This window comes from Coloeus monedula (assembly GCF_965178545.1).
Source record: "Coloeus monedula genome assembly, chromosome: Z".
Classification (NCBI taxonomy): Eukaryota; Metazoa; Chordata; class Aves; order Passeriformes; family Corvidae; genus Coloeus; species Coloeus monedula.
Window position 1 is genome coordinate 55,269,572 of NC_138822.1, and position 10,211 is coordinate 55,279,782.

At 40.9% G+C, this 10,211-nt stretch overlaps 1 protein-coding gene across 6 annotated transcripts in view; it reads left to right on the forward strand.

Moving 5' to 3' along the window:
- The window catches only part of TDRD7 (tudor domain containing 7), a 48,460-nt gene extending 43,116 nt beyond the window's left edge, over positions 1-5,344 (forward strand). For 4 of the 6 annotated variants that reach the window (XM_082301411.1, XM_082301410.1, XM_082301412.1 and 1 more), the window contains exons 14-17: positions 285-395; positions 1,799-2,289; positions 2,621-2,781; positions 4,936-5,344. In XM_082301411.1, coding sequence (XP_082157537.1) covers positions 285-395; positions 1,799-2,289; positions 2,621-2,781; positions 4,936-5,156 — 984 coding nt within the window. In that variant the 3' untranslated portion in view covers positions 5,157-5,344. Of the gene's footprint in view, positions 1-284; positions 396-1,798; positions 2,290-2,620; positions 2,782-3,496; positions 3,530-4,935 lie in introns of all 6 variants that reach the window. The other 2 variants (XM_082301415.1, XM_082301413.1) reach the window with 2 other exon arrangements.
- The last annotated feature ends 4,867 nt before the right edge of the window (positions 5,345-10,211 follow it).

Here is a 10,211-nt window from a genome sequence, read left to right on the forward strand (position 1 = left end):
GTTTTTAGTGCTGCTACTTCAAGGTTTATGTAATGAAATTCTGTTTTGTTTCATAGCATTCAATATTGCAGTGTATTTCATTGTGCATCTTTGCCTAAAATAAATCACAGTGTAGTCCTGTGAGTTGGTGGGTGTTGTGTATGTGTCGTGGTACTGGATTTGCATTTTGCTCTTTCTGTTTGTCATACATGATTGACTCGGTCAGCATTATTCTCTGAATTGGAACTTATGGACCAGCTTTCGTATTACTAAATTATACCTTGTACACTTAATTCTGTTCTTAGGCTTTAAAATGCTGTCTGGCAGATCTGCCTCCTAACACTGGCATGTGGACTCCAGATGCTGTACTGTGGCTGAGAGATGCTGTAACAAATTGTCCTGAATTTAGCATGAAGGTAAATACTCAAAATGCCTATGAGACCTGAAATCATATAGGCATGTGAAAAGAGTATTGGAAGAACAACTTTAAGAGCTCAACAACTCATCAAATTGATTTTTGTTACAGAAATGTGAAAGTTTGTAACCAGCTATGGGACATAAATTCTATACAAAGTTTTTTCCTTCGGAAATTTGTCATAAAACTTACTTGCTTAAGCCTGTTAGAATTTTCTCTTTCCCCCTCTGCTGTGAATTTAGCAACTTTCACAGCAGTTTTTCACATTTTGCTGTCCAAGTCCAAATATGCAGCTAGAATTATTTTGCCATTGATAAGAAAGAAACACCGTTGTTCATTTTTCAGCACATAAAAATATGCAACTTCTGAGTTAATCTTGAATTGCTTTTATGCCTCTTGTGAGCAAAGCTGCTTCTCCTTCTAGTCTTTGAAAGCAGTTTTATTTTTTGTTTGCTTTTTCTAATCGAGTTTGTTTTAGTATATGCTTTATTTACTTAAAATTTCTCTTATCTTTGAGATAAAATTATTTCCATTTGCAATGTATCCTAGCCAGTTTAACTAACTGAAAATACTCTCCTAAAGGAAATCTGTTACTAACTACAGACTAAATAAAGATTATTTCCTCTTAACATTTTGATTCCAGATACTGTCAGCAGACACTTTGAAAAAGTGTTTTGTAGCTTTTCTTAACCTTTTTGCTTGCTGTAGACCAAACCTGAGGTCTGAGACTTACACCTGTAGTACCTGGTTTTTCTAGACACCCTCTTCCAAGACAGTTTGAGTTGGGTGCTAATTTTTGCTGTATTAAAAAACAGACAGCAGATGTATGTATGCTTTAATTGCAGAAAGTTTTTATTCCGGGCTAGGAACATCAACAGAAGAATCACTAAAGGAATGTTGCATACTTTGTCAAATTAAAATTTAAGTGCTTTACTACTACTAATGTTAGCATATCTGATGTTAAATAGGAAATATTTTTATGTCAATGCTTGAAAATTACACATGATAGAAACCTGGAAACATTTTTCATCTTTTTTTTTCATCTAATTTAGCAGGCCTCATTTTCCATAGTGACAGGAAGATACTTTAAAGGATTAGGTGTTTGTGGACTACTGTTCTGAAAACTAGAAATTGTACACACAGTATTGAGATTGAACCTGTTGGATGGAACAATTCAAGTTTTGTATTTGCTTTATATTAGTAGAATAGCTGCAGGTGCTTTTTATCTTTTTATCTGCTGTGAATGGCTTATTACCCACAACTTCATTAATGTCTTTGGGAGAACACTGAAAATGTTTCTGTGCATAAATGCAGTGAACTGTTGCTGCTTTAGTCTTCTGTACAAAATCAGATGTGCCTTTAATAGTTACTAACTGGATGTTAAACTGGTTTTTGTGTTCCAAGGTGATTAAACAGGATGCTTCAAAGGGAATTGCTCACATTTACTTGTTTGCTCCAGAGAATTTCCCAGACATGGATCGTAGCATCAACAAACAGATCAAAAATGCAGACTTGTGGAAACATCAGAAAGATGTTTTCTTGAGTGTGACACCCAGTGGGACTAGCTCCACAAAAGCTATAAGTGATGCTGTTTCAGCTCTACAGTTGTCTAGTGGGAAGCTGGAGAAGAGTTTCCCTGATTCAGCCAGAGAGCCGGGCAGTGCAGTGTCCACCACTGATATGCCTCCTCCTCTACCCTTGCCAAAGCCCGGTGACCTCATGGATATCTATGTCTCGGTGGCCTGCCACCCTGGTCACTTCATCGTCCAGCCTTGGAATGAGCTAAACAATCTGTACACCCTAATGGAAGAAATGATCTTGTACTACAGCAGGGCAGAAGAGAAGCCTGTGAACATTGAAAAAAACAAGCTGTATGCAGCTAAAATTGGAGATGAGTAAGTAGATGCTTAAATTACTTAAAACAAAATCTTTAAAAGCAAGCTTAACTCTGCTAAGCTAGGAAAGCCTAGCTTTGCTTAGTCCGCATTGTTAACAACATAGCAGATGTCCAATGATATCTCAGAGATTAAGGGAGTAAATGAGGTTGCAGTCTCTTCATGCTTCCAGATTGTAGCTGGGATAGTTTACTTTTATTCAGCAAAATCCAGATCTGGGAAGCCTGAGACATGTTGGTAAAGATCTTTTGGTTGTGCATTATTTTTCTGGTGTGTTGACAGTGTATGAATATGAATTCAAATTATCTATTCTTGTTCTCCCCCCTTTTAGGTGGTACAGGGTCATAATAAAAGGAATTCTTAGAAATGGGTTTTTGTCAGTGTATGAGCTGGACTATGGCAAACATGAGTTTGTCAGCATACGGAAAGTACAGCCACTCCTGAATACATTTAGAAGACTGCCTTTCCAAGCTATCACAGCTCAGCTTGCAGGTAGGTATCAAGCATTTGCAATCGTTTCTGTTAAAGTCTTACATCAGTGGGCATACGAGATGAACAGAAATGTGAACTGAACAAAGTCAAATGTTATGTAATTGGGTATTTTCTACATGTTTATGTCATCAAAGTAGCTCTGCTTTTATTCTTGGCATAGGTGGTGATGATTCTGTTTAATTACTTTTGTTTGTTTAATTTAATGCAGCACTTTAAGTTACAATCTTTGAGAATGAAGACTGCTTAAACTTTCCCAGCAGCTACTTTTCATTGTCATAAAATTTATCATTTAGTATGTGTGCATTTAGTCTACTGTGCAAAAGACACAGGGAAATAAAAACTAAATGTTTTTTGGATCCTTTAACATAACCAATTACCAAGTGTGAAAGTTATGATGTGTCTGTTGATAAGAACCTAATGTTCTGATTATCATAGTTTACATAAAGTTAGGAACCTAGATGCTGAATTTCTACAGAATTTTTTCATATATACCTTGACTGTACTGTAATTTACAGTGCATATTTGGTATCCAGAGTTGCCTGAAATATGTTGGTTTTCTCAAACAAACAAAAAACTCCACAAGGGAATGGGGCTTTCAATAAGCTTATGTAAGATAATTTCCTTGAGAACATGGGGCATAGAGAGTGTGCATACATCTGAGAGAATTTAAAAAATAAAACTTGAACTCTCCTCGCTATCTTTTCTTTCCTTTCAGAATTTTTCCTTCATTTCTGCGTTGCGTTCAGATGTACGTGTCTCAGCTGCTGCTTTCTGATGCTGTTTGGTCAGCACTGGTCTAGATTTCAGTCACAGAATATGCTTGTTGGAAGTGACAGGCTACAGAGTTAGTGCTCTGTGCCTTCTGTGGATCTGCTTTCCTGCATAGCCTCAGTGTGACCTTGGGGATTGCTTTAAACTGGTGATGGGTGATGGATGTGCTGCCGACAGGCTGGGGTCCTCTGAGTGCAGTGCTGTAATGTGGCTGGTTTCTAGCTGTGGCTGTCTTCTGGAGTAGTACAGGATCACGCTCAGCAAGCCTGCAAGTCATCCACTTTTCCTGCTTCACTGAGTCTCCCAAGTAGCTAGTTAAGTTGCCTCTGAGATGCTTGTATTGTCAAAGCAGGCCAGCTGAGCCTGGAAGATCAGTAACTATTGTCCTGCTATTCTTCCACTTTTTTCTCTCTGTTTTCATGTCTGATGCCTCTTAGTCTCTGATCTGTTTCCTTGTAAAATCCCATTTGCTTCCACAATAGCCTTTCCTAGCATTAATTACCCTTTCTTACGTGTTGACTAACTGTTGGGTTTTAATTCCTTCTGTAATCTGCAGGCAGCTGTGTTCCTGTGTTGCCCTGTCTGTGGCAAGCTGCTGCTAATAGTAGAAGCAAAGTACTGTAATTTTGCTGTTCGGCTTCTTCTATGCATAAAGTGGCTTTTGGGTACTCCTGCATGATATTCGAGCCCCTGTGTCTAGATGCTGTACACCAGCATGGTCTGGGGAATTGAATCCCAAGTCTGCAGGAGCCACTTATTTCTAGGTGGATTACAGCCATATTCAAAAACCCATTTGGGTTCCAGCAGACTTGACTTTGTGGGATGCTGCTCTGAAAAAAGTAAGAGCAGTTGTGAGGCATTTAGGCATAATTTCTTTTTGTTTCTGCCCTCTGTATGTCTAGTTTGGGACTTGAAGGTTTGGCAGGTGTTCCAGTAACTGATGCTGCTTTGAGATGAAGAAAACTCAATCTTAAAGCAAGGCCCCCAGGACAAGTAATTTCAGCATCCTCAGGCTGAAGACAAAGAAAGTTTGTTTTGAAAGGATCTTTAGTTTCTTCTTTGTAGTAGTTCCTGATAAGCCCTGGTCATGCAAGGCAGCTAATATTCTCTGAATGGCTCAGTGAGTCAGTGCTATTGCCTTTCACTTCTGCAAACATATCCATATCTTTAGACTTCAAGAAAAAATAAATGTCCTAGTCTGTGTAATAATTAAGCTTGTTTGTGTGGGAGATGAGTGAGCTTGTGTTTCTCTTCTAGATTTAAGTTGCATTCATTAGCACTTTAAAATCTGTTTTCTCAAGTATTTAAACTCACACCACTTCTTTATACTTAGATTGGTCTAGTCTATAAATGACCTTCTGTTTTGCTTTACATTTGTCCTAGGAGTGAAAAGCCAGCAGTGGTCAGAAGAGGCATCAATAGTGTTTCGGAATCTTGTAGAGAAGAAACCTTTTGTGGCACAGATACAGGCAGTTAATGACAGCACTAACTCTTGGGATCGAAAAATAGTGACTTTTCTCGTGGACACATCTCTTCCACATATTGATACATGGATTCATGATTTTGTGTCTCAAAGTCTTGTGGAATTTTCAAAGGGTGATTAATCATCACTTCTGAAATGTAGCAGCTTAGCAATAAAATAAGTAACAGGCTTTGAAGAGAAATATAACTACTACATGGCCTTGAAGATATAATGGGGATAAAATTGAAAAATTTGTGTTTGTTTAACAAGTTTGAGTACTGTTGACTTCAGTTGACTTTCTGAAAATTTTCACGTTGTTTACGATTGTAATGCTAGAATATTTGAGTTAAATTATTTTAAAAGTTATTTATCAATAAAACTGTTCAATTTCGTTCTTGTGATCATTACCTAATTTTGGAGGGCTTTTTATCTCATCGCTATTACTCAGAGCCATTAGAGGGTACTCCTTCCTTTAACAAGTGTTTTTTATTGCTGACTTTTTTTGTCAGAGATGTGCATAGTTGTCGAGTTCTTCCCTCTTCCTTAACTTGGTAAGCTTTGAATAGTGCCTTGCTTGGAATACTGCATTTGCAGGGCTGAGTATTCAGCTCTGTTTGCTGTTCTTTAGCAGGGATACCACTTCCCTGAATTCTCCACTCCCCTCCTCACCCCACCCCCCTGACCAGCTGCTGAATTCAAAGCATTCCTTTCCCTCTTTTTCATAGCTTGTTTTCATGTATGCTTCTGAGAAACTTCAGAGGACTTCTGCTCCCTGGAGACAGGAAAAAGCAGTGTGCTGTAAGCATGCGGATGGGTGCTTATAGTCCTCTGAATGCAGTGTTTTTGGCCTACTTTAGAACCTACTTTATTTTTGGCATTAGAAATATTTAGAGGAGGTGTAGACATGATAATATTTCATAGTCTGCTCTCTCGATTTGAATTTGCTTTCCATAGTCCCTCTAGATTGTTAAACACAATATTAAAGCTTTACACGATGAATGCCAGCAACGGGATTTTCTTCTGCAAGGCTGTGTAGTATTTCTAGTAGTACACAAGCCAGGCTAAGAAATTCTACTATAATGCTGTTGGCAGGAGTACAGGAGACTGGACAGGAAGGGAAACAAGACTGAAAGGTGCTGTGCATGTGTAACTGTAGGGTGGGAGAGAGAAAGTGCATACAAATACTCTGAGCAAACGAGCTGTTTCAGCCTGTAGGACTTAGATTTGCACTCTCTTAGTCTAATTCTGGTGGTGTTCTGGAGAGGGTCTGAGTTAAGCAACAAGGAGTCCTCTTGGAAGTGTGGCGCGTTTCACTGGGTATAGTAGAGCCCTCATGATTAGAGTGGGCAGTGATAAACTAGCAAACTGCTATTCTAATGCAAATTGCTACTTAACACGGTCCTCTCCATATTTAGGCGTGCTGAGGCCGAGACTCTTAAGTGTACTTTAGAGAGAGGTAGTATTAACAATAAAGATAGTAATAGTTTTCCATATTAATCAACTTCTTCAGCTGCCATGACAGAGAAGGTGAAGAATGCAAGTGAAGGAATCCATGTGGTGATGAACTACTGTAAGATACACTTCCTTGCAAAGTTTCCCTGTGTAGGATGGGTTCTGAGTCTGAAACTGTGAATGATGTAGGACAGTAGAATGAGACAAGCACTCCCCTGAGCTCCTGAAGAGAGTTTTCCTGTGTGTCTAAGACCATATCTCACTTTCACAATCATGCAGGCTGATGGCTACAAGCCATTTTCATGGCAATAGAGAGTTTTGCTGGAACTATTTTGAAGTTTGGTTTCATGAGAAATACCTGTGCTGTGTTTGCATCCTTTAAGGCTTAGGGATCTTCTCTTTTCCAGAAGTTTACTTGCACCTGTGTACTGATGAGGCAGCGTTTGAGACTCTTTACTTGTAGTATTAGAGGAAAGAGCCTAGCAGATGTTCAAGAGACTCAAGATGTTTTCCAACCTTGTCTGCCCCTTCTGAAATAATACCTCACCCTCTCCTTGGTTGTTGGTGGCTAAAAAACCCAGGTCAGAAGCAAGGACACATTCCTACAGTCCCACGCATTTGCACAGTACTGGAGTTCATAGAGGCTGCTTTGTATGTTGGTAAAACAGAGTGCTAACTAATCAGCAAACCCACAGGCAGCACTGTCCATGTGGTGAATTGTTTTGTGCGTGCGTGAAGCATACACCCAACCCAAAGTTACTGACATGATGCTGCATTCTGTTCATACCCTGTATCCAGGGGGGCTGTGCTGACATGTCCCTCCATCTTCATTCCCAGGATACAGTACCCCTGCCTTCAGTAGCTCCACTACTAGTCCATTACAGTACAGGTCTGCTGTCTCCTTGTGCAGAACTAGGATTTTATGCCTGCTTTTAGTGTTACTCTCCTACTCCACTTAAGATCCCGTCATACATTTATTTGCTAATTGACCTGCTAGTGCTCTTTGAGACATCTCATGCTTTGCTTCACAAAATGTGCAGAGCATGTGGGGCATACATAGTATTGAACACTTTTGAGTTTGTTTAAGTTTCCAAGCCATGAAATAGCATAATGAATAGTTAGTCTGCTGTCCCTAGGAGGTACTAGACATGCCAGCTCTGTGGAAGCTGTTAATGCACACAGAATACTGTGTGGTTCTTAACTTCACTTTTGCAGCGGTCAGTGTTGCAGGGTGGTTGTGAACGGTTTCTCTGCTTTCACAAATGCATGGCACTTCACTGGGGCTGCTTCCACGGCCCATGTCTGAATCAGGCAGGTGCTGGAGTTATGTTCCATTCTGACAGTTATTAGAAAGGCCTCCAGTAGAACACTACATGTGGTTCTGGGCACTGCCCTCCAGGAAAGACATGGATTAATCACAGAGAATCTAGATGAAAGCAACAACAATGTCTAGAAAGTCTGGTTTAAATAGTAGGATTTGCAGTTGGTCTGGATGGAAGAAGGATAAGGAGGGGAACACTTTCAGAAGTTTTCACTGATAACTGTTTTTATATGTAGATAAAATAAGGCATGTAAAAGCTTTAGTTGCAGGAAGAAAGGGGCACAGCCAAGGAATTCATTGGAACTCCAGTTTCACTTTAAATGCCAAAACCATGCAGGATGTGTCTGCAGAAGCCCAGCTGATCATCCCTTGGAATGTGGATATGGAATGTGTAGTTCTTAGGACCGCACCCAGGATAACTTACAGCCAGAAAAAGGGAATGCAGCTTTGTTAGACATGTCTTGTGGATCATTGTGAATTTTATAAAATGGAAAATGATCATTGATAACTAGAGAAAAGAGATGACACTGTAATCACTAAAACAAACAAACAAAGCAGGTCTCTTACTTTCCCAAGGCTGTGAACAATGAGCACTTTCAAACCACCTCTGTTCTGTTTATTCCATCTCAGCTGTTTTTTGTTAAGTTGACAAAGTTCAAGTTTACCTGTTTTCATCTGCCAGTGTGTTCACTCCAGGTCATTTTGAGGAGCTCTTGTTTCGTCAGAGAAACATGAGAACCCTCTTTGCTATCTCAAAATGAATTCCTATCTCTAGGTTTTCCAATCCTGGACTCCTCTTCCCCCATTTGGGAAGACTTCTGTTGCAAAGATCTTTTGTCTCACCATACTCCTCCTTTGTCCTCACAGCTGTACATCAGGCAAACCTTTGAGAGCCTGGATTCTCATGTGCTGACGGTGTTAGACAAGAAAAGTGAAGAAAAATCATGCAATGAAAAAAACATCACTTTAAACCTTCATAAAGCCTGAAAGCTTTCTTTTGTGGTTTTTTGTTCTTTGCTGATGTTTTCAGATTGGACTGGAATTCTTAAACAGGAGAATTGCCCTGCTCTGTGAACTTAGAGCTTGGCTAGGACAAGAGGAGCTTGTGACCTGAGTGGACATTCTTCATGCATGCCTAGCCACTTCCTTGAGGGCCATGGTGTAATCGGGGTTAGTGAAACTTGGTGTCTCATGAAAAGTACTACACTGTACATTACATGCAACATTCATCACTGCAGTGTGTCACAGCAAACACTGAGAACTACCACTGATGCACTGAAAACAAGTGTGCTGAGAAGGCATCTTGCCTGATGGAGACAGCCTGAGTGCATTCTAAGGGGACCAAGACACCTTGGATGAGGTTCTGGTGCCCACAAAGCTACATCTGACAACAGCCAGATGGTATTAAAAAAAGTGGATCATATGTATCTCCAAGTGCAAAACCAATGTGGGCTTGTAGGGAAGCTCGGTGGTGCCAGTGGATTGTTTCCTGAGCTGCTCCCAGCTTGCACACCCTGGAGAAAGGTATTTGGTAAACAGCTGGCATAGAAATTGGCATCCAGGTTTGTCTGATCTTGTACCTGTCAGGCTTCTTCAGCCTGAAGAAACTGAGGCTTTTGGGTGAATTGGGTGGTTCTAAGTGCCTTTTTCTCTCCTGCCAGCAGCTGGGATGATGCCAGTGACTTGGGCCATTATCCTGCTCACCTCAATGAGACATGCACTGAATCCAGTGCTTGGCACGGCCCCCATTTGTATCCTTCATTTGCCCTAGCCATGAATTTCAGATCTAACTGCAGATCTTCCTCCAAATGCCACAGGATGTAGAATTTCAGTACCAGCCAAAAAGAGGCCAAGTACCATCTCATGGCAGCTGGGGGCATTTTCAGATGAAGGTCATCTGACCACCAGGTCAGGGAAGTATGGGACTGGAGAAGCATTCAGATGCACTGGCCACCTCTGGTAAACCTGGGGCCCTTTCCAGTCTTGGCTTGTGGCTGGTGGTGGAGACCAGATGACAGAGGTAAGGAGGAGCTTGGGGCTGACACTTCGTGAGAGAGTTGGTAAAAAATTATTAAAGGACAAATCCATGGGGCTTTAAAGTGACTCAAAGGTGAGGTAGGGGAAAGATTTGGCAGCAGTGTTAAAACTTGATACCACAAGACTGGAAGGCAGCTCTGCTGGGCTGATTGCAGACTTGGAGCAGCTCTAGCGGCTGTCACTGGATGTATAGGGCAAATTGACATGGCGTGAAGTAAGACACGGGATTAGTAGGTGCATTGATATAGATGGCATTTGTGGGGAATTAGCTTTTATAAAGTGCCCAAGACTGCAGCCACAGGTCCCCAGCAGTGCTGGTAGTGGGACCATCCGGCCAGAGGCCTGGGTGGCCATGACTTGGTCTGGCTGAGCCTTGAGGCCCTGCTG